The sequence below is a fragment of the Sminthopsis crassicaudata genome, chromosome 3 (genome assembly GCF_048593235.1).
Source record: "Sminthopsis crassicaudata isolate SCR6 chromosome 3, ASM4859323v1, whole genome shotgun sequence".
NCBI lineage: Eukaryota > Metazoa > Chordata > Mammalia > Dasyuromorphia > Dasyuridae > Sminthopsis > Sminthopsis crassicaudata.
The window spans coordinates 50,533,073-50,558,324 of NC_133619.1; the positions used below are offsets into that span (position 1 = coordinate 50,533,073).

The 25,252-nt window shown below is 33.6% G+C and overlaps 1 protein-coding gene across 2 annotated transcripts in view; it reads left to right on the plus strand.

Moving 5' to 3' along the window:
* GK5 (glycerol kinase 5) overlaps positions 1 to 25,252 on the plus strand; it is a 62,630-nt gene that overhangs the window by 29,097 nt on the left and 8,281 nt on the right. For both annotated transcript variants that reach the window (XM_074298443.1, XM_074298444.1), the window contains 9 exons: positions 4,387 to 4,462; positions 4,773 to 4,834; positions 5,164 to 5,237; positions 5,555 to 5,615; positions 7,400 to 7,526; positions 8,768 to 8,872; positions 20,294 to 20,388; positions 22,719 to 22,822; positions 24,129 to 24,188. In XM_074298443.1, coding sequence (XP_074154544.1) covers positions 4,387 to 4,462; positions 4,773 to 4,834; positions 5,164 to 5,237; positions 5,555 to 5,615; positions 7,400 to 7,526; positions 8,768 to 8,872; positions 20,294 to 20,388; positions 22,719 to 22,822; positions 24,129 to 24,188 — 764 coding nt within the window. The remainder of the gene's footprint in view (positions 1 to 4,386; positions 4,463 to 4,772; positions 4,835 to 5,163; positions 5,238 to 5,554; positions 5,616 to 7,399; positions 7,527 to 8,767; positions 8,873 to 20,293; positions 20,389 to 22,718; positions 22,823 to 24,128; positions 24,189 to 25,252) is intronic.

Below are 25,252 nucleotides of genomic sequence, written 5' to 3' on the forward strand. Positions count from 1 at the left end.
ATGCTTACTGATTATACTACCAATTCATGTTGCCTAATCTCAACTGATCCCTCACTATTGCATGACAGTCCTTTTATTCTTCCCTGATGGACTGAATCCTTATCACATTTCCCACAGTGGCTATTACAGAACTTCTCTCAAACTCTTTGAGTGCAGTGTATAAATCTGTGTTGTTACTTGTGGGTGTATGTGTGGGTGTGCCTTACGAAGAAATTATGTATGAGAAGGGAAGTAGCTTTTGTTCAAACTCTTTGACTATTCGCATGTTATTATATTGAGTCCAGTAGGAAATATAAAGATACATAAATCAGTGTCCTCAGGAAATTTACAATGCTATTTTAGGAGATGAGATATAAACAGAAAGAAAATTAAATAAGTTTTTCATTACAAGACCATGATATAGTCATTATAACAAGTTAGCATTCGATCAATTACCAAGTTAACATTATAGATAACTACTAGGAACCAGAAATTTAATCTCTTAGTTCTGGTTATTTAGGGATAAAATTATATAAGGTGAAATTCTATTTTCTTATAATCACATTTAAGAATATATTGTAAAAAATGCAAATAAGGATTCCTTTGATTTAAGTCATAAACAAGATTAATTCTCTTTGACAATTGGATATGGCCAATTGCTGAGAGTTTTCAGCATGCTTTTAAACAAAGGTTTAATCTTTAAATTTGAAAAAGCATCATTTTAATAGACATTCAATACAGATTAACACTTGGCTATAAAGAGCTAATATGTCTATACAGAATACTAGTGTCTTCTGTTGACACTCCATCCTCCTTCCAAAAACAAATCAGAAAGGAAAACTGATAGAGGAACCAAAAACAAAACAAAACAAAAAAAACCCCACGAATTGTATTTTAGTTAAAAAATTCTGCCAAAAATATTTTCTTTAAATAATATATGTAATAAGACAATCTGTAGTAAAGATTGTATTTTTTTTTAATAGTTTTTATTTGCCAGATATATGCATGGGTAATTTTACAACATTGATAATTGCCAAACCTTTTGTTCTAATTTTTCCCCTCTTTTTCCCTTCCCCCACCATGGCAGGTTGACCAATACACATTCAATATATTAAAGTATAAATTAAATACAATATATGTATACATGTCCAAACAGTTGTTTTGCTGTCCAAAAAGAATCGGACTTTGAAATAGTGTACAATTAGCCTGTGAAGGAAATCCAAAATGCAGGCGGACAAAATTAGAGGGATTGGGAATTCTGTGTAGTGGTTCATAATCATCTCCCATGACATCTCGCTGGGTGTAGCTGGTTCAGTTCATTACTTCTCTGTTGGAACTTATTTGGTTCATCTCATTGTTGAAAATGGCCACGTCCATCAGAATTGATCATCATACAGTATTGTTGTTGAAGTATATAATGATCTCCTAGTCCTGCTCATTTCACTCAGCATCGATCGATTCATGTAAGGCTCTCCAGGCCTTTCTGAAGTCATCCTGTTGGTCATTTCTTACAAAACAATAATATTCCATAATATTCATATACCACAATTTATTCAGCCAATCTTCAATTGATGGCCATCCACTCAATTTCCAGTTTTGGCCACTACAAAGAGGGCTGCCACAAACATTCTTGCACATACAGGTCTCTTTTAAAGATTGTATTCTTAAATTCTCTAGCAATTTAGCTGTTTTTAATTCTGAATGCAATTTTCTAAGGAAACATTATGAAGGTGTTTAAGTGCAATTTAGGCAATTGTGTTAATTCAGATTTTGAGATTGGAACCATATGAGACACATGACTTTTTTTTTTTTTTTTTTAAGGTCTACTTAACCAAGCATGGGAAGGATAAAGGATACTAAACAAGAATAACTTGGCATAGGTTTACATAATCTCCCTCATTTCCATGCAGAAATATACTTAGAGAGCAAGGCAGGGCCAAGGGGTGAATTGTGTGGTTGCAACATATCTGCCCAGTCTCTTCAGTGATCCAGGAAGCCATGAAGCTCCATCTGGATCTGTCAAGCTTCCCAGACAAAGATCCTTAATCTTATTGATGTGGTTGTAGGTACCAAATGATATATTTTAGGAGAGCACCAAATATTGAGATTGATGTAGTCACCAAATGTTGGGATTTAGTCATATGAAGAATTCACAATGGCTATTTTCTTGAATAAAAATAGGTTTATTTAGGAAAAGAGGTTACAGACAAAATGAAGAGAGATCATAGACACCAGGAGTGGTAAACATAAAATAGAGTTGGGAGAGCACATAGCAAGGAAAGGATTTTTAACAATTAATGATGGAAAAATCAAGTTCCCTAGTGGAGCTTGCAATTAATCAGGAGAAAGGGGGACACCCCTTGAGGTGGAGCATGCCCTCAGCTTGCAGGCTAAATCCTAAAAGGGATATGGCACCATAAGAGGGTGAATTAGCTATAAGGAGAAAGACACCATGAAACATGGGAGAAGGGGAAGGGGGAAGATACTACAAGGCAGAGTGCTGTGGTGGGCTATTCCTCCTCAAGAGGGATTCAACAGAGATGGCTCATGGACAGATTTATAGGGGAAATTTAACCTCAAGGATTTAACATAATTTCTGATGACCTCCATTGGGGTGGTACTATAAGGCTAAACTGATCCCCATCAGTGCCCCTCTCTCCTTGCCAGAGGGAATGATTCCATCAATGCTCCAGGCCTCTCTGCCAGCCTTACTGAAGACCACATCTTTATTTTGTGTCATGAATCTCTTGGGCAGATTGTCAAGCCCATAGATTCCTCAGAATAATGCTTTTAAATGCATAAAAATACATAAAAAACTAATTCTCAAAATAATAAAAGGAAAAAAAAACCCAAACAAACTAAGTTTATGGGCCCCTAGTTAAAAACTCTTGTTTTAGAGGGAGAAGTAGCCTACATGTTGGGCATCCCAGTAAATGCTGCTGCTTTTTTACAACAAAAAGGGTAATGAAGATTCAAGATTAGCAAAACTAAAATAGTATGAGTCAGACAGTAGACCTTTCTATCACTTTTTTGATTTTCCCATTGAGATAGATTCCAAGTGTAAATGTATATATAGGTCAGAATATTTCCCCTCCTTTCCATATAGTGAAAAGGTTGTATGATCTTTTCCTTTTAAAAACTCACATATTTACCTATTATGTGACTTGACTTTTCTCTTCCCTACCCAATATTCCCATATGGGTTATTCCCAAAGGTCATTTTATTAATGGTTTTCTTGACTTGTGTGGCCTTTCAAGATAGGAATAGAGTTTGTTTAAGAGGGTCTCCAGGACTCTGTAGGGTGGAGGCAAGAGTGTCAGAGGCTTTGGGCTTACTGCCTTATTCTTGTATTTGGATCTGATGGATTAAGGCCAAAGGCCTGGACAGAAAGGATTGTTTAGTTATCTTAGTAGAGTTGAGTTTTCAAAGAACAGTTATGGGGTTCTTTTGAAGGTTATTTACTCTTAGGTAGTGGCAACTTCTTTAGGAGACATTTTGGGGAAAGTGATTGGAGGCCATTCATATTTTTGAGTCATTTATAATTAAGATCTTTTCAAGCAGAGTATACTTGTAATAATCACAATTGTCTCCTTTTTATGTGGGCAATGTGTTGTCAGAAATAAATCTGATCTTTGTACATATGCTAATGTTTAGGTAAGCTAACCTGAAGTAAATCTAAGAGATTTTTGTACATGTTTGTACAAAGCAAATACATTTGTAATTTATACTCAGGAAGAGGGTGTTGCCTTAAGTTTTATATAAAAGAGGGTTCCTTACCCTTTGTTCACTTTATCTCTAAGGAATGTTTCCTCTTTTCTTTTCTGCTTACCGAGATTTTTTTTTTGCATACTTCAAGAGCAAATTTAATTACCATGTCTTCCACAAAATTCCCTGATTGCTTCTGCCTACTAATCCTTTCTTGGTATTCTGTAGGATTTCTTGCCTCTATCTTATAGTTTACTCTCAATTCTACTCTGTCTTGTTTCCTATATTCCTGTCATATTTTCCCAAGATTGTAAACTCCTGGACAGCGCGAATGTCACATTCTCCCCTTGATGCTTAGTAGATTTATAATGATTCATAATCATTTGGTAATTTGAAATTTTTGCCATTTATTTGTATAGTATCTTCTTTTTGAAAAACTAAACATCATTTGTAGGAACATATCATTTGTCTGATTCAGTTTTATTGATACTTTATTATTATAACATAGTCTTTAACTTCCTATTTGCAAACCATTCCTTTCATTTTAATTTTTAGTATTGTAATATTCACAATTAACAAATAATTCTTAAACCATGTTTAAAAAGAGTTTGGCTATTTTTTCTTTTTGGTATAGACTAGCATATTAAAATCTGTACCTCTAACATTTTATCAAATTTAACTTTTCATTTTTGGTTTTCCTAGGTGCAAAAAGCAGCTGCAGAAGAAAATTGTTGCTTTGGAACTATTGATACTTGGCTGTTGTATAAACTTACAAAAGGTAGGGCTAACATGATGAAGTTATGACTCAAAAAAATAAAATTTGAAACCTAACTGCACATAAAGAAACATGGGTGGTAGCATTAGCTATTTCCTTCCCCATTCTAGACCCTCTTTTCAAAGAGTCTCAAGTTACAAATAAGCAAGTGAAGCCAGTTTAAGCTTTTTGAGATAGGGAGCTGCTTCTAAGGTTTTGCATCCCAATAAATTAATAGTAAAAGCATTGATATAGGTCTACATATAATTAAACCTTGAATTTGTCTTCATATTTTCTTTGTAAACTAAGTATCTTATTTTTATCATAAATACAGGTTCTGAATATGCTACGGACTTTTCAAATGCTAGTACAACTGGAATTTTTGACCCATATCAGGTAGAAATCGTTTGTGTCTTTGAAAGCTAGTTCAGAAAATATGTCCCCATTTCTTCTGAAAATATCTTAAGAGATGGGTGTAAAATACCATGCATACTGTTAGTGAGAACTGCCAATTAGTTTTGCTGAGCTGCTTTGGGTTTTTTGCTTTTTTGTTTTGTTTTTTGTTTTTTGTTTTTTTACCTAAATGGCTAAATTATTTGGAGATTATTTGGAGATTGGGAAGGGAATGGCTTAGATATTGTAAAAAATGTGTAAAAAGTAAAGTAAAAGAGAGCTAAATTATTAAATTAATCAGCTTTGATTCTTAAAAAGCTTTTTTTGTTCAGATGTGTTGGAGTGGAATGCTTACCTCCCTGCTTTCGATACCAATCACTATCCTACCTCCTGTGAAAGATACAAGGTATAAGCCTCAGATATTAAAAGCAACAAAAAAAACTATTTTAATCCGTTTTACTTTCTTGGAGAAGGAGAATCATTATGCAGAATTTTAAAATAATGTAGGATTTTTCTTTTGATTTGTAAATATGTGTACTACATATAGTACTATATACTAATATAGTTTTCTTATATTTAAATGTGAGTTTAAATCAAATTTCAATAAGTGTTTGTGCTACTGATTGCCTAACATTTAGAGCTAAACTAAAATTGGTTATTAGAATCTTAAGTTCATATTTTTAAAGGAACGAATGACTAATTTAAAAACTCATTTTACTTAAGTCACAACTTTGGATCAGTGGATAAAGAAATATTTGGAGCATCTATACCGGTTGTGGCCTTGGTGAGTAGAGAACTTAAGAGCTGTCCTTTATAGAATAAAATAAATTAATTTCCAAAAGTAGCCAAAACTAATTATGGGGTAAACAACTGCCCTGACTATAAAGTGGTCAAAAAATGTTCACTGACAAAGGGTCCTAAGTCCTCCTGAAAGGAAGGTCCAGACACTTTGAATAAATGCCTCAGTCTTTGAAATCTTTTGTAATCTCTTTTCATGCCTGTGTATAGAACATTTTGTTTAGAAAAGTTTTTCTCAATAGGGATATGGTTCTTAATTAAATTTGTTTTTTGAGAGACCTGGTATTTGATGTTTTCTGTGTGAGCTGGAGTTTTCCCTAGATATTGCTTATTGCCTTAACTTGATCAGCACCCGCTGCTAGGGAAAAAGGTTCTTTTTTCTTTAGACAGCAGTTTTCACCTAGGAGAAAAAGCCCCCCCTTGGAGTCTGATTCTGGTTCTGTAAGACCTTGGGCAAAGTTACAACCTCTCTAAGCAACAGTTTCTATAAAAATGGAATAAATAAATAAATAAAAATTCTATAAAAATGGAAATACTCATTTCTATACAATTGTAGCAGGCTGTAAAAAACCCAAATGAAACACGAAAGTGATATCATCCTGAGTTCAAATCTGCCCTCACACACTTACTGGCTATGTGACCCTGGGCAAGTCACATCACCTTGTTGTTTGCCTCAGTTTCCTCATTTATAAAATGAGCTGGAGTAGGAAATGGCAAATCACTCCACTATCTTTGCTGAGAAAACCCCAAATAGGGTCACAAAGAGTTAGACATGACTGAAAAATGACTATGCACTATAAGAGGAAATAATAATCACGAGGGAGATATTCTATGCATTGTTACTTATCTACTTCTGTTAGATGGAAAAGAGGTGTATAATCAAAGAAAGTAACATAAATTTTTTAGCTGATCAAAATGCAAATTAAAACACTTATTTGACTCATTAACTCAACATTTATGATAGTGATGGGAAGAAACCATACCAACTAACAAAAACTTCTTTGTCCTGTTTGATCCCAAGATCCCCTTATGGATAAAGAAAAACAGTACAAGGCATTGTTTCCTTATTTTTCTAGTTTTGTTCAACTGAATAATTCAGGGTAATTTAGAAAGATGCAAATTAAGTCTAGAGATAAAAGTAGTGTTATATTAAATCATTTAGAAAACAGAGATTTATAAGAAGGAATCTTAAACTTTTAAAATTGAATTCCTGTTATATATTATTACTGACTTTTTTAATATTTAAGTTTTTTTAAGTCTAGAAATTCATATTTTTCTCCTGTTATCTAATGTAAAGCATATAGATTAGCCCTAGTGGTTTAGACTAAACCAGGAAGACTTCTAACACCACCTGGTGGCAGTATACCCACAATACAGGCTGAATTCTTTTGAGTGGTCAAATTCCTAAAGTAAAATCACAAGTCTATGCAGTGGACAAGAGCCACCTACACTACCTCTGTGTTGCCTCCATTACTGTAACCCAGCTATTAGTCAGGAGATTCTATTACATGATGTATGGAGGCTTGGAACAGGACTCTTAGAGCACATCAAGATATGTATTTTTAAGGCTTTTGCCCTTCAGTGGAAAAGGCCCATACACAACTATATAGAAGAATCAACTAAATAAATTTCTAGCCCTAAAGTGAATCATACTTTATTACTTTTGAATGTATGTGTATATATATATAAGTAAAATGTCTGATGAGATGTGATCTATAATCTTTAAACTGATTGGGTCAATAGATTTTTATCTTTTGGTAATTGATATAGGTTGCTGACCAGCAGGCAGCCATGTTTGGGGAATGCTGCTTTCAAAGAGGAGACGTGAAGTTGACTATGGGAACAGGAACTTTTTTGGATATTAATACTGGAACCAACCTTCAACAGACTGTGGGAGGTAAACGAGCAAACTCTTTTCTGTTGTTTATTATGAATAAAACCACATCTCTTAAGAAAACTTGAGAGAAGCTTTCAGGGTGTAACCTCTTGCTGTACATTGGTGATATTTTCTGTTGGCTTTTCATAACAAGGTTACCGAGTATCTTCTCTGTTTAAGTTGAATCAATAGTAGTAAAAGTGAATTAACTCCCATTTCCCTTTACTGTCTTGTGTTGTTTTCTTTACCTTCTATTTATGTGTACTTATGTAAAATATTATTTAATTATTTCAGAAATATAGGACACATATTTGGATAATACTGGAAACTCTGGTTTAAACATCTTAACTGTACCTTAAGTCAAAATCGACTAGCACTTATGTCAGACCCTGTACTAAGCACAGATGACACAAAAAGACAAAACCTGGTCCTGCTTTTAAGAAGCTATAGTCTAATGGGAAAAGATAATATGCAAACTATATATAAACAGTATAAACAGGATAGATAAAGATATATTTCATGTTCTATGAAACAGGTTTCCCTTTATGATTGAATTTGTATTGATTTATTAGGGGGTTTTGCCTTTGGAACAATCAATCTCAAAGATTAGAATTCATCCAATTCGTCAATCCACCAGAGTTAGGATTAGGTCCAGCCCAACATTGAAAGCCTTTTTTAGAGTCTGGTTTCATTTTAACTTTCCGAACTTGTTTCACATTAATCCTCTTCAAGCAATCTTAGTTCAGATTAAGTTGCTGTTTCCCAGAGTTGGTATTAGCTTTTTACTAGACAAATCCACAAACCTGGAATGGACTTATTGTTTACTCTGTCCTACTACAGTCCTTAAGTTTCTTTGAGGCTCCATTCACGTGTCAGTTCATTCACAAATTCTGTCCTCATCTGTTTCCTTCCTTTTTCTCTTCATTTTTTATCCCCTCGAATGTCTTTGCTGTAAAGGACTGTTTTTTGTTATTGTTGTTGTTTTTGTTTGGGGGGGAGGGGGATTGGTCTTTGTATCTGAAGCACCTTGTGTATAGTAGATATTTAGTGTTGACAGAATTAAATTGAATACTTATTTCTCTAGTAAACTTGTCTCAAAATAACTTTGGATTTTACTTAGTATATATAGTACTTGTTTGGAAATAGTCAGATACTGTAAAAGTCTTCATTTTAAGATGACTGAATTATCCTATCTTAGAATGTCTCTGAAATGGAATTGTGTATTAAATATTATATAACTTGTACTTATTTTTCTTTTTAAGGTTTCTATCCATTAATTGGTTGGAAGATTGGTTCAGAAGTTGTATGTTTGGCTGAAGGCAATGCAGCAGACACTGGTACTGCCATAAAATGGGCCCAAAATTTGAGTAAGTAAATCCTCAAACTGATCATAGAATGCATTTTAATTTTAATTTTAATCCAAATTAAAGATTTTGAATGCTGCTACCAGTTACTGTTTTGATAGTAATCAAAGAGGGTATTGATGGGTATTGAAGCACTTTGAATAAGAGCTCTTTGTAGAAATCTTTTGGAATTTGAAAGAATAGAACAGAAATAGTTATTTGGAAATTAAAACAAGAGAAAAATAAAGATGTAGTTAAGGATATCTATTACCGAAAAAAGTTGCCCTCTTTCACCTTGTTATATGATGTTATACTTAGAGAATCCCAGAGAATCAACTAAAAAACTAATAGAAAAAATGAACAACTTCACAGAGTTGCAGGATACAAAATAAACTTGGGTTGAAATTTTGTTAAAAGTATTAATTGTACCTATTGATATTATTTTATTGTTTTTGTTATTAGCATGGCAGCATGGAATACTGATAGAGATCAAATCTTGAAACTAGAAAGACCTCAAAACTATTTGGCACTGACTAAGAAAATAGAATAGTTTATCAATAGAATAAGTTAGATCACAAGACACAATAGACGATGACTATAGTAATCTAGTGTTTGATAAACCCAAAGACCCCAGCTTCTGGGATAAGAAATCACTATTTCATAAAAATTTCTGGATAAATTGGAAAATAGTGTGGCAAAAACTAGTCATTGACCCACACACACCTAACATTCTATACCAAGAGAAGATTGAAATAGGTTCATGATTAAACATAAAGAGTGATACTGTAAGCAAATAGAAGAAGAAAGGATAGTATGCTTCTCAGATCTGTGGAGAAAGAAGGAATTGATGACCAAAGAGAAACTAGAGTCTGTTATAAAATGCAAAATGGATAATATTGATTACATTAAGTTTACAAGTTTTTGTACACTGTTGGGAACACAATATGTAACTTTGCTTTTACCTCTGGTAGACTTTTTTTTGTCTTCTTGTGAGAGGATGATAGTGATTCAAGAAGAAGGCAGTTGCTGTTCTCTGATCTCCCCACTGAGAGGCCATTGCGTTCTCTGACCTCTCTCTTCTTTCCTCTGCCTCTAATTTATTTTCCCAGTCCACAAGCAACACCTGTATCAGTAAAGGCTGCTTTGCAGCTCCTTCAGGTGTTCACAACTGTGGAGGCTCTAGGAGAATTGACCTGCTCCTTATAGTGCACTTAGGCATGTTCCTTAACAGTACAAACAAAACCAATGCAGACAAGATTAGAAGGAAGCAGAAATTTTTACATATAAGGGTTCTGATAAAGGCCTCTTTTCTAAAATATATGGAGAATTGACTCACATTTATAAGAATACAAGCCATTCTCCAATTGATAAAATGGTCAAAGGTTGTAAATATACAATTTTCAGATGAAGAAATTAAAACCATTTCCAGTCATATGAAAAAGTGCTCTAAATCACTATTGATCAGAGAAATTCACATTAAGACAACTGAGATACCACTATACGTCTCTCAGATTGGCTAAGATGACAGAAAAAAATGACAAATGTTGAAAGGAATGTGGGAAAACTGGGACACCAATATATAATTGGTGGAGTTGTGAACTGATCCAATATTCTGGAGAGCAATTTGAAACTATGCCCAAAGGGCTATCAAACTGAGCATACCCTTTAATCCAGTAGTGTCTCTACTGGGCCTGTATCCTAAAGAGATCATAAAGGAGGGAAAGGGACTTGCACATGCCAAAATGTTTGTGGCAGCCCTTTTTATAATGATTAGAAACTGGAAACTGGGTGAATGCCCATCAGTTGGAGAATGGCTGAATAAGTTATGGTATATGAATGTTACGGAATATTATTGTTTTGTAAGAAACAACCAACAGGATGATTTTAGAGATACCTGGAGAGACTTACATGAACTGATGTTGAGTGAAATGAACCAGGAGAACACTATATATATAGCAATAACAAGGTTATAAGATGATCAATTCTGATGGACATGGCTCTTTTCAACAATGGGGTGATTCAGGACAGTTCCAATAGACTTTTGATGGAGAAAGCCATCTGCTTCCAGAGAGAGACTAGGACTATGGGGACTGAATGTGGATCACAACATAGTATTTTCACCTTTTTTGTACTCTTATTTCCCTTTTTGATTTGATTTTTCTTGTACAGCATGATAATTGCAGAAATATGTATAATAGAATTGTACATGCTTATTAACATAAATTAGATTACTTGCTATCTAGAGAAGGGGGTAGGGGGAAAGAAGGCAGAAAAATTTGGACAAGATTTTTCAAGGGTGAATGTTGAAAATTACAAATATTTTGAAAATAAATAGCTATTATTTAAAAAAAAGAGTATCTAGCTACCTCGCTTTTATTTTTTCTTGGATTTCCCAATCAGGAATTGTTTTGGTTCATTTTCTGGATCTGTTTATTTTTTGTTTTTAATTTTTTTTTATTTATTTTGTTAAATATTTCTCAATTGCATGTAAAAAAGATTTTTGGAATTTTTTTTTTTTTTTTTTGAAATTTTGAGTTCTCTATTTCCTTCTTTCCCCTTTCCTCTCCTTGAGATGGAAAGCATTTTTATTTCAATTATACATATGAGATCATGTGAAACATATTTATCCATGCTGCAAAAGAAAACATAAATAAAATAAAACAAAAATAAAGAAAATTTTTAAAATGATGCTGAAAGTGGATAGTATTTTTCATCATGAGCCTTTAGAATTGTCTTAGATCATCATCTTGATCAAAGTAGCTAAGTATTTCATAATTGGTCATCCTTACACTATTGCTGTTGCTGTGTATAATGTTCTTGTACTTACTTTACCTTGCATGAGTTACCTAATTCTTCTCAGGCTTTTCTGAAACCATCCTGCTTGTTATTTTTTATAACACAATAAAATTCCATAATAATCATATACCATAACTTATTTAACCATTACCCAATTGATGAGCATCCTCATGTTTTCCAATTCTTTGCCACTATAAAAAGGGCTGCTATAAATATTTTTGTATACATAGATTCTTTTCCTTTTTCTTTGATCTTTTTGGGATACAGACCTGGGTATGGTATTGCTGCATCAAAGGGGTATGCACAGTTTTATGGTTCTTAGAGCATAGTTCCAAATTGTTCTCTAAAATGGTTGGACCAGTTCATAATTCTACCAGCCATGCACTAGTGTCCCAATTTTAGACATCCTTTCCAACACTTTTCATTTTCCTTTCTGTCATTTAGCTAATCTGATGAGTGTGAGGTAATGTCCCAGAGTTACTTTAATTTGTATTTCTCTAATCAATAGTAATTTAGAACATTTTTTCATGTGACTATTAATAGCTTTGATTTTTTTCTTCTGAAAACTGCTTTTTCATATCCTTTGACCACTTATCCATTGGGGAATGGTCTTTTTTTTTTTTATTTTTATAAATTTAGCTCAGTTTCCCACATATTTAAGTAATGAGAACTTTATGAGAGATATTTGCTACAAAAAAATTTCCCCAGTTTTTTATTTTCCTTCTATTTTTGACTACATTGGTTTTGTTTATGCAAAAAAAAAATTAATTTCATGTAAGTGATCTATTTTTACTACTTCTAATCCTGTCAGTCTCTTGTTTAGTCATAAACTCTTCCTTTATCCATATCTGACAGATATATTTTTCTATGCTGCCCTAACTTAATTACAATATAACCCTTTATGTCTAATCATTTATCCATTTTGATCTTATCTTGGTATACAATGTGAAGTGTTGGTTTATGTCTAGTTTCTACCACTACTGTCCAGTTTTCTAAGCAGGTTTTTTTTTTTTTTTTTTGGTTACATGTTGAGTTCTTATTCCAACAGCTTGGATGTTTAGATTCACCAAACACTGGATTACTATAGTCATTTACTACTGTGTTTACTATTTTTTTCTAGGTATATAAAATATTGTAGTGGTTTTATTGGCATGATACTGAATAAGTAAATTAACTTAAGTAGATTTGTGACTTTTATTATATTGACTTGGCTAACCTATGAACAATTAACATTTCTCTTTTCATTTATTTATTTTGCAAGGCAATTGGGATTAAGTGACTTGGTCCAGGGTCACAGAGCTAGTAAGTGTTAAGTTATGGCCAGATTTGAACTCGAGTCTTCCTGACTTCAGAGCCAATGCTTTATCTACTCCTTCATTCAGTTGTCCCCAAACATTTCTCCATTCTTTATATCTATCTTTATTTGTGTGTGAAGTGTTTTGTAATTCCTGTATTTGCCTTGGTACATGGGTTCCCAAGAGTTGCTTTAAGTGGAATCTCCCTTTCTCTTGCTGCTGGGTTTTATTGGAACTTTATAGAAATCCTTGTGAATTATATAGGTGTATTTTATATTCTTCAATTTTGTTGAAGTTTTGTTTCATCTAGTTTTTTAGTTGATTCTTTAGGATTTTCTAAGTATACCATCATATCATCTACAAAAGAATGATAGTTTTATTTTCTCCTTGCCCATTTTAATTTTTTCAGTTTCTTTTTCTTGTCTTATTTCTATACCTAACATTTCTAGTACAATTTTGAAAAAAATATTGTAGTGGTGTTAAAGGGCATTCTTGCTTCATTCCTGATCTTATTGGAAAGGGTTCAAGTTTATGCCCATGCAAGATAATCTTTGCTCTGGTTTTGAATAGATTCCAATTATCATTTTAAACAAGACTTCATTGATTCCTGTGCTTTCTAATGTTTTTAATAGAAATGGGTATTATAGTTTGTCAAAAGCTTTTTCTACAACTAGCATATAATTTTTTTTGTTGTTGTTGTCATTGTAAGTGATATAGTCAATTATGTCAATAGTTTTCCTAAGTGGAACCAGCCTTGCATTCCTGATATAAATCTTGCCTGATCATAGTATATTAACTCTGTGACTTAATGCTGTGCTCTCTTTGTTGTTATTTTATTTAAAATTTTTGCATTATTATTCATTAAAGAAATTGGTCTATAGTTTTCCTTCTCTGTTTTGCTCTCCCTGATTTTGATATCAAAACCCTATTTGTGTTGTTAAAGGAATTTGATAGGACACCTTCTTTATCTTTTTTCCCCCAAATATACATATAAATTGTATAGTTTGGGAATTAATTCTTAAATGTTTGGTATAATTCAGTTGTAAATCCATGTGGTCCTGGGGATTTTTTTCTTAGGGAACTCACTGATGGCTTATTCAATTTATTTTTTTCTAAATTTGAGTTATTTAAGTATTTATTTCCTCTTCTGGTAATCTGGATAGTTTATATTCTTGTAAATATTCTTCTACTTCACTTGCATTATTAGTTTTACTGGCATATAATTGGGCAAAAAAAAATCTAATAATTTCTTTAATTTCATTTTAATTGGTTGTTTATTCACCCTTTTCATTTTTGATGTGTTTTTTTTTTTCATTTTTAAAATCAAATTAACAATGGTTTATCTAGTTTGTCTGTTTGTTCATTTGTTTTTCATAAAACTAGTCCCTAGTTTTCTTTATTAGGTAAATTTTTTTTCTTGACTTTCAAATTTAATTTCTCATTTGATTTTCAGGATTTCAATTTTGGTGTTGTCTGTAGTTTTTTTTAAGCAATATGTAGTTTATCCTTTTTAGTTAGGTCTATTTTGCTTTTGCTTTGTGTGAGATCATGATTGCTACTCCTGCCTTTTTTACTTCAGCTTCTGCTCCAATCTCTTATTTTAACTTTGCATATTTTTTTGTTTCAAGTGTGTTTCTTGTAAATGTCATATTATTTGATTATTGTTTGTAATACATTTTGCTACCCTCTTCTGTTTTATGGGTGAGTTCATTCCATTCACATTCACAATTATGATTACTATGTATTTCCTTCCATCCTATTTAGTTCCTTTAGCCTTATTTCTTTTTTTGTTCTCTCTTTCTTCCTCTAAAGTTTGTTTTGTCTTTTTTATCTGCTCTTCCTTTTATTATCCTCACCTTTTTCTTATCTTCTTTTCCTTTTCCTTCCCTGTTTAGCCAGATAGAGCGGTAGATTAGAGAGAGAGAGAGAGAGAGAGAGAGAGAATGAGTGTATGAACCAGTTTAGATATAAGTGAAGTTTAGACATAGCCAGACACCCCTCTCCATTTTCCCCTCCATCATAAAAGCTTTTCTTTGTATATCATCTTTATGTGAGATAATTTCCTTCATTCTTTCCCTTCCCCCACCACCTCAGGCATCCTTCCTTCTTATGTATCAATTTTTTTACATCATTTCAGTCCCAATTGAGTCATTCCCATACCCTCTTTCTTTGTAGAAATCTTTAACTATTCCCATAGTGATAATCTTAAAAGATACTGTATCATCTTTCTGAATAGAAAATTATTTCTCTTTCAGTTATTTATGTTTTTTGAGTCTTATATTTGAAGTCAAAATTTCTATTCAGCTCTGATCTTTTCATCAAGAATGCTTGAAAAATCCTCTATTTCATGGAATATCCATTTTGTCTTTTGAAGGAAGGTTATTTTTAGTTGTAATCTCAATTCTTTTACCTTCTGGAATACCATATTCCAAAACCTCTGTTATTTTAATGTGATTGCTGCTGAGTTTTATGTAATCTTGACTGTGGCTGCAGGTATTTGAATGACTGCTTTCCAGCTGGAAGTATTTTTTTTTTTTTTTTTAATCTAGGAGCTCTGGAATTTGACTTTTAACATTCCTAAGAGTTATTAGAGTTATTATCACTTACCCAAATCTAATTTTTAAGGTAATATTTTCTTCAGTGAGTTTTTGTATCTCGTATTCTGTTTGTGCAATTCTGCTTTTTAAGATATTTTCTTCAGTATTTTTTGCATCTCTTTTATCAAGTTGTCTTTTCATAAATTTTTTTTCTCCTTTCCCTTCTTTGCCTAATTTTTCTTCTACTATTCTAGATTGATTTGAAAGTAATTTTTTAGCTCTTTTAGGAATTTTTGTTGGGATGTGTCTAATTCATATTTCTCTGAGGTTTTCTTTGATGTCATTCTCTTCTGATTTGTGTCTTAAATCTTCCTTGTCGCCACAGTAGCATTTTATGGTTAGGGTGTGTGTGTGTGTGTGTGTGTGTGTGTGTGTGTGTGTGTGTGTGTGTGTGTGTTTTTTTTGCTCATTTTTCCATTCTGTTTCTTAATTTGGAACTTTAGGTTAATGCTTTATTCTGTACCTAATGTGTATGTGTATATGGGGGGGGGGGGAATCTGTCTCAAGCTTCATCGTTTTTCACACTGCTATTTTTAGTTCTAGTTCCTCAGAATCTTTGATCCCTTGGGACAGGAAATAATAATGCTCTCCTCTGCCTTTCAGCCACCCAGAAGTAGATAGAGGCAATGGAATTGCCAAATAGTGTCCACTTCCGTGTCTAACACTGGCACAAGATTACCCAGTAATCTCTTTCTCTTTGCCACGTCCCCTTACTGTCTCCTCCCCTGTGTCATAAATCTCTTTCTAACCTTCTCTGTTGTCTTGGGCTGGAAGAATGAATCACTCTGACTTTTATTGGCATGGCCACTCCAAATTTTGGCTTGTCCTTATTTTGAAGTAGTTTAGAGGGAAATATTGGGATAAGTAGCTTTCTCTACTTCACTATCTTAGCCCCCTTTAGATATACTTGGAGGAGTTGAGGGGTAGGGGAAAGGACAGAGCTAGCTATACTTCTTCCTACTGTTCTGCCATCTGAGCTCTACCTCAAAGTTTTGTTATTTTATTTGGCCCATGGAGGTGTTAGAATTTCAGTATTGAAATCATTTTAGAACATTTCATCAGGGATGTTCTTCCAAGCTGACACCAAATTACCATTCCTTTTTTGACCATTGTTCTCATTTCCCTCACTCCCTATTGTATCCTGGAACCCCAACCATGGGACCTCCTTACTACTTGCAGCCCATATCAGTGCCCTACCGCTGCCACCCTAGGCCACTGTGGGCATGTACTCCCCTTTGTGCTCCTCTTTTTGTATTCACTTTCCCTGTTGTAATATTAGTGAATTCTGTAAGGACAAGGACTGCCTTTCTATTGTATTTGTATCCCCAGTGCTGACTATATTGCCTGGCACATAATGATTGCTTAATAAAAGATCTTTCTGTCGATTGTCTTCATCTATATTCACCCACCTATCTTATTTCTTCTGGGAATCTAGTTCCTCCGTTTCACACCTACTTGTATTTCACCTTGGAAGCTTCTTACATAAACTGCCAAGATAGTTCTTTTTCATTCTCCTTAGTCCTTCCTTTCCAGAGACATATAAAGCCCTCTAGACTGACAAGGTACTACTTTAAATATTATTCCTCTAAAAAAGAAAGAGCTCTTGGAATGACTTAAGCAGAGATTTCATCTAGAGAAGAGAGTCCCATTTCCTGGGACCCCCATGAAATGAATTACTTTTAAGTTCCTCAGGGATCATCCTCTGTATCCTACCTTTATTCTTCCTTCTTTAGGACTTGACTAGTCCACAGGTCTCATATCGGTCAAGGAGGAGAACCAGATATGCTCTTTCAAGGAGTTGTGGCTTTTGCTGCTCTTCCCTCAATTGTAGCAAAAGTCCATTCCTGGCTCTTGCTTCTCTTTTATTCCCATGATACAGTATCAGTGTTTATGGGTAGGACTGTGTAAACTTTTATTCCTAAATGAAGGAGGTTTGGTCCAAGAGGACCCTTGATTGTTTTACCATTAACTCCATTACTGCTAACTTACTTGTATGTAGCTTCCATCCTGGTCCTTAAGTCTCTAGCTGCTTCCATCTGCTGGCATCCTTGGGGCCATGTGGTTCTGTAGAAGTACATATTTCCTTCTCAGGAATTTTGTCAGAGACAGTGTGCCACTTTCTTATCCTGTCTGTGCTTCTATATTTCTGTTCTGCCTTTTAAAGGCCAAATCCTCTGGTGATATTCAGGCATATAAAATTAATCATGAACCAGTTCATCATTTCAAATTTTAACTACTTAGATTGTTTTATTTAACTTCCAAAAAAATTTTTTTTAGAATTTTTTTCCACAGTATATATGCATGAGTAATTTTTTAAATAATATTATCCTTTGTATTCATTTTTCCAAATTATCCCCCCCCTCCTCCCTCCCCCTGATGATAGGCAATCACATACATTTTACATGTGTTACAATATAACCTAGATACAATATATGTGTGTAAATACCATTTTCTTGTTGCACATTAAGTATTAGATTCCGAAGGTATAAGTAACCTGGGTAGATAGACAGTAGTGCTAACAATTTACATTCACTTCCCAGTGTTCCTTCTCTGGGTGTAGTTATTTCTGTCCATCATTGATCAACTGGATAACTTCCAAAATTTAACAAAAATATCTTTTCTCACCTTTTCAGCTTTCCAGAGCTTAAAAAAGCCTACCAGTTCACACCTGAGAATAGAAAAGAAGCTTCTATATAAAACCATGAATGTTTATTTACATTGCTTGCTGTTTTAAAAAGTTGATAACAAATTCTACATGTAACTTTCTAAATTGACTTGATTATATGTTTTCCTTCTATACATTCAATTTTTTTTAGCTTTTTTTTTTTTTGTCAGACCTCTGCTAATATAATAAGCATGCATTCCAAGTTGAAACACTACTCTGGGCTACTAGTGCACTAGGTATGTCTTCTGTAGTATCCAAGACCAACTAGGACCTTAGAATCAGATCAGACTTTCTGATTGGAAGAGACCTGGACTCTCTACTTCTTTTTAAAATTAAATGGTATATGAATGATCCAGAATGACTTCATGTAGAAAGTGATTCTTGAATAATTCCAGTAGATTTGGTATGGAAAATGCTATATGTATCCAGAGAGAGAACTATGGAGACTGAATGTAGATTGAAGTATATAATTTCACTTTTTTTTCTCTCATGGTTTTTTCCTTTTGTTCTGATTTTCCTTTCACAATATTTCCAATATGGAAATATGTTTAAAATGATCGTACATATATAACTTACATCAGATTGCTTGCTATGGGGGAGGAGGGAGGTTAGTGGGAGAAAAAAAAACTTGGAATGCAAAATCTTCCCAAAATAAATGTTGAAAGCTATGTTTACTTATAATTGGAAAAATAAAATACTATGAAATAAAAAGAAACAAGAAAAAACATGTTTGGATTGAAGAAGGAAAGAATGAAGGAAGAAAGAGAGAATAGGAAGGAGGGAGGAAGGGAAAGAGGGAAGAGATTGAAGGGGGAAGAAAAATATTTGAAATTCAAAATTGAATAAATAGAAAGCTATTTTTATATGTAATTTATATATAATATGTATAAGTTAAAAGAAACAAGAAAAATATATGTTTGGGTTCAAGAAAGAAAGGAAGAAAAGGAAGGACAGAAGGAAAGAGAGAAGGGAAGGAGGGAGGGGAAAGAAGGAGAGTAGGAAGAGATATTTGACTTGAGTTTCAGGGGAAACCAAGGGTTCTATGAGGCAGAGATGAGGAGGGTATGTATTTTAGGTATGGGGGAACCACCTCACAATGGAACAGGTACAGGATGCATGTGATGGACAGTATGACCCGTCTGGTTATGAATGTATGAAGGAGAATAGGAGATAAGGCTGGAAAGGCAGTCAACTCATGAAAAGTTTTAAATTCCAAATGGGAGAGAGCCCAAGGGACCACTGGATTCATCTAAAAAGGGGTGACATGGTCAAACCTGAGCTTTTTAACATTTCCTTTGTCAGCTATAGGAAGGATGGATTAGAGAGGAGAGAAAGGTTCTGCAGGGATGAAGTTTTACTTTCATCATCTTTAAATTGCCTCTAAATTACTTTTTTTATTTTTTTTAAATTGTGAAAAAATTATCACCTGTTTGGCAGGCATGGATCTGCACTGTTGGCAGGAAAAGCTACAAGCACTACTTCATTTGAGCATGTATTTGTATTCTTGTGTTCAGGGATCAACTCACACAGGGCTCTGGAGAGCCCAATGGTACATTTTCAGTGTGAGCCTTTACATCACAGAAATTGAAGAATGCTACAAATCAGAGTTTGATTTATTGGTTTGTGCATTGTTTAGACTTAAGTAATGGGCAAAAGGCAAATTGAATTTAAGTCTCTTCTACTCCCATTTATATTGAACAATAGAATGAAGGTCCCTTTAGGCAAAGATCACTCTCCATTTCTGTCTTTGTATCCCTAGGGAATTATGCACAGGAGGTGCTTCATAAATATTTCTTGAATTAAAACACCAGCAGTGCTAAACCAGTTTTTGAACTGACTAGATTAAAACACCATCACTGCAAGATCCAAGTCCTCAGTATTAGAGACAAAAAATACTCAGAACAGTGCTTGGAGATGCCCCGTTTTAGGGCTTGAGCAATCATATGACTTGATCAATCATATGGTCATCCCATAGGTATATGGAGTTTAGTGCTGGTAAATCATAGGATTATTCTATGTAGTTATATATATTTCTATGTAGTTATAGTTCCATTATTTTTCTTCTCTTTCATAACCCACAATCTTTTTGCAGATCTTTTCACAGATGCTGATGAGACTGAAAAAATGGCTAAAAGTTTGACCGATTCTGAAGGAGTTTGTTTTGTTCCATCCTTTAGTGGATTGCAGGTAAAAAATATGCATATATATTTATCCAGTGACAATTTCACTCATACTCACATGCCAAATTATCTTGATTCCCTTTATTTGGACATGAGGATAATGCACAGCAGACTATGGAGAAGTGACAGTGGTTTCTAAAGTCAAGAAGCCTAGTCCTGAAGAAACTCTTTAGGGTTACACCAAAATCCCCTCAGATAGGCCTTATTGGTCTCATGTGCTGTCCTAATTCTGAATAGACTTTTTAGAATTGGAAAGATTTTCATTCAAAGTATAAAACCCAAGAGTTAGCAGTGGACTAATATAACTTTAATGGGTCACACCCTCAAACCATACCTAAGGATTCTTGCAGGCAAGATTTATAAAATAAATGTAGGAATCATTTCACTCTCCTCTGAAAAAGTATGTTCTTTTAGAGTGAAGTGTATGAGCTTTTAAATCTCATTCAAAAGAGAGGAGGCGAAGAATACTTATTGCATTAAAATTTTTAAAAGGGGGGTTAGATTCCATTCAGAAAATGTAATAAATAATTAGTACCCTAAATCTCATATTCTTCAAGAAAAATGACTTAAGTGTAAATGTTTCAGGGACTTTTTTGTCTTTGTCTTCTTTGACAGACAATATCTTTGTTGTAATAATCCATTTTGGTCTTGTACCTTCACTCTTTGAAAGTAAGGAATAAACTCTTCCTGAAGACCCAGTACAGAAGATTATATTCTATAACAATGTTTTATTTTTACACAAGAAATAATTCTGCCCAATCCAGTTGTGTCTGAAAGCTGGCATAAATAGTAATCAAGGAAATAAAAGATTAACATGCAAATAATCCATCCCAAATGCAAGTACCATGCCAGTAATCTTTTTAAATAAAGCTGGTTTGAAAAGTAATTTTGTTGAAACAAAAAATATATACCTTAGTGATACATAAATGGAAACATTTATTAAATGAAATCTATGTCTTACTAAGCATATGATTTCTTGTTTCTTAAATATAACCTAAATCAGTAATTTTTTTTTAAATAAAGGAAAAGGTTGTTTCTGCTTTGAACTCTAGCACTATGATGATTATCTTAAGAGCATATTTTCTGTTTAATACTTTTATATATCATTTTATAGTTTTTTAAACTTCTTTCCTTTATATCCTATCCTTTGTATTTTTCCCTTGTTTATTTGAATTTTATGGGACAAATCCCTAGTTTAAAGGCAAAAAACTGATGCTAAGTAGGGTTAAATGACTTTAAGAAGTGTTCTAATGAGTTACAAGCACGCACATCTGATTCTTCCTCCACTTCTCAGATCAGATATCACTTGGCCCAGCTTCATCAACCAAGAGAACCAAATCTCAACGTACAGGGTTCTAGAGGTCACCAGATAGCTCCCATATATTCTTCCTTTGGAGCCTTACAATAATCCTAGAAGGGAGGTTCTGCAGTTTTTATTCTCTTCATTTTATAGAGAAGTTGACCGAAGCTCAGAAAAGCTGCATCTCACCTGTGCTCACCTAGCTTACTAGTTAGTGTCCAAGGCCAGACTGGAACCTGTACCTTCTCAGCTTCAGTCTGTCTCATTTGGAACCTGTGTTTCAAATTTACCAAATTGAGAAAAATTACATTAAGATCATGAGAAATAATTATTACTATGCATCTTTTAAAAAATTAAGCATCAATTTATGTTACTTATTATTTTTCACCCATAAACACAGAACCAGTAATTTTACCTTTATAATTTTTTCAGGGGGGGGGGGTGAGGCAATTGAGATTAAGTCAGAGTCATACTTTGGAAGTGTTAGAATATCTGAGGTCCTGAATTCAGGTCCTTCTGACTCCAGAGCTGACTCTATCACTGTTCCAACTACCTGCCTCACCTCTTAGAAATTTTTATACATTTAATATATTCCTGCCTCCAAATAGGCTGGTAAATTATTCCAGAAAAGTAAATAACTTGTAGCTTTTGGGGATAAAATCTTTTTTAGACCATTAGAATCCTATACATAATACACAAGAGAAAATTTAACTTTCCAGGAAAATAATGCATTTTTTTTCTTCTAAAGAAAACTAGTCCATTCATATGACTAGGTTTTCTTCCATCTCTTGTTTTACAATATCATTTTACCTAATGATACTTAATATATTATTGATTAGGGACCTGGGCCTCTGGAACATATTGACTCTGTGACCCTGACAAATCATTCAACTTTTCAGTATCCCATATCATAATTCAAATTGTAATTTTTTATCTTATCGCTTCTTTGTCATGTGTAGTTTTCTCTATACTTTTTGAAATCTTTCCCAATGTTTAAATATCTAAATAAATAATATGTGATTTTTTTTCCTTTGTAGGTTCCACAAAATGACCCCTGTGCATGTGCCTCTTTTATGGGTCTAAAATCTTCCACTAACAAGTTTCATCTTGTACGAGCCATACTGGAATCAATAGCTTTCAGGTAGAGAATAAACCCCTATTTGTCTCACACTGTCCATTTTGAAGAGTCTTTGATTCTCAACTTGAGAATTTATTACTGAGTACTTATACTTAGAAAGAGGTGGCTTGTATAGTGGGTAAGAAACTGGACTCAAAGTCTGGAGATCCCAGGTCAAGGCCTGCTTTGGACACATCCTGATTGTGTGACCCAATAAACTTTGCAATCCTTTTTGTTGGGGAAGAAGTGCTGACCTGTTCCCTGGACTGATGTGCTAAAAAGCTAACAAAACACTTCTTCTTTAAGATTATTCTCTAATTTCAGCTAAAATTCTCTGTAAACATTTATATCTTGTCCTGTGTTTGTTCTTATTTTTAATAAATAATAGATAGCATTAATAATAGATTCATTAAGTGAATGAAATCATCATTTGGAGCATTTGCAAATGTGTTTTAAAATCCCTTTTACTTATAGTAGAGACTGTTAAGACTCCAAATAGGGATTTCTTTCTATGGAGGATAGCAGAGTTTCTCACAGAGACTCTAATAATATTATGAGTGTTTAAAATACACTCAAATTTTCAGAAGACTTTTTATGGTTTTCTTTTTTTTTTTTTTTCTCAGTTTTGCCATAATATGATCTTATTTTAAAAGGTAAGAGTTTGACCAAGAAGTGGTATGGTATTCGTGTAGCAGGTAGACATGTGAGGTGAGGAGGTGAGGTGGACCTGAATTCAAGTATGACCTCTGACCCATCCTGGGTGTGTGACATGGAGTGAATCATTTAGCCTCTCAGTGCTGTCTGCAGAAAAGATGCTGCCTTGCATTAGCAGGAGCTTCCTTACTTTTAGGTTTTTCCCTAAAGCCAGTGAAATCATAAGTAGAGGTCTGTCTGGAGCATTTTCCTTAGCTGAAGGTTTAAAAAATTAATAGGACTACTAAACCATATATACATAAGGATCCCTCTAGCCACATGTTGCCTTAGAAAATTACATATTAACATTATCTATGTTCTATTGTGTTTTTATTTATTTTGTCAAATATTTCCTAATGTTTGATTTAGTGGCCCTGTTTTTATTTGAATTCAACACTGCTTCTCCAGGCAACTCTCTTAGACTAAGTTGCAGAATAGGTATCAACTTGCATTAATAGATTTATAGATTAAAAGAGTTTCCTTACTTGGAAGTTGCTAATATCACAGGTCCAGTCCCTATCTTTGTCTTTTTAAAGAGTATCATCTATATATAACTAGGTTTTTTTTCTTCTGAAGGACCAATATATTATAATCATGATTTGTACTTTGTTTAAAAAGTTATCTTCTTTTTAAATAGAAATAAACAATTGTATGAGATGATGCAGAAAGAGATCGACATTCCTATTACCAGAATCCGGTATGTAGACTTTACTTCTAACATAATAGAATCTTTCTTAATTAAGACTAAAAAAATCAAATGAATAAGAATACATTTTAAATTATCCATTCACACAAATTTCAATATCTAAAGTTCAAAGTTCTTTTTGACTTCATTCCTTAAAGAACAAATCTTCTTTAAAATCTTGTTCCTTGGGATTAATGGAAGGTTTGCCATGGTTTTCTAGAGATGCCCTTTTTAGAGTAAGCTGGAGGAAATGCTATTAGGTTTTAGACCTAAATCTGACTTCTGCCCTCAGATCTGGTAGTAGGCATTAGGGTTCTAGATGAAGTATAACTTTAGGTGTCTTCCAAATGGGATGGATGTTAAGGATTTGGGCCTGGGATTTGTGGTTTTATTTGCTTTTCTCTCTTGAATAACAGCATCAGTTCCTAAAGCACTTTACCAGAATGTCCAAGTAGACCACAGTTAGATTTGAAACGAGGACTTATTGTCTAAATTTTGAACTAGTAAAAAAAAAAAATCCTCATTTTCTCCTCACTACCTTTCCTATTTGAGCCAATCATTACAATTTTCTATAGTAGCCAACTGTAAATGGGATAACGGGAAAAGTTGGTACAGGGAAGAACAAATCACAAGTGGAGTCTGGATATTTAGAGCTAGGGCTCTCATTTTTCAGATGAGGAAAAGACCCTGGGAAAGGACTTATGCATGACTTGTGATCTTTAACCTCTTTTTTTTTTTTTTTTTCTTAATAATTTTTTATTATATATATATTTTTTTTTCTTTTTTTTTTTATATATATATATATATTTTTTTATAATATTATCCCTTGTATTCATTTTTCCAAATTACCCCCCCTCCCTCTATTCCCTCCCCCCGATGACAGGCAATCCCATACATTTTACATGTGTTACAATATAGTCTAGGTACAATACATGTGTGTGAATATCATTTTCTTGTTGCACAATAAACATTAGAATCCGAAGGTACATGCAACCTGGGCAGACAGATATTAGTGCTAACAATTTACATTCACTTCCCAGTGTTTCTTCTCTGGGTGTAGCTACCTCTGTCCATCA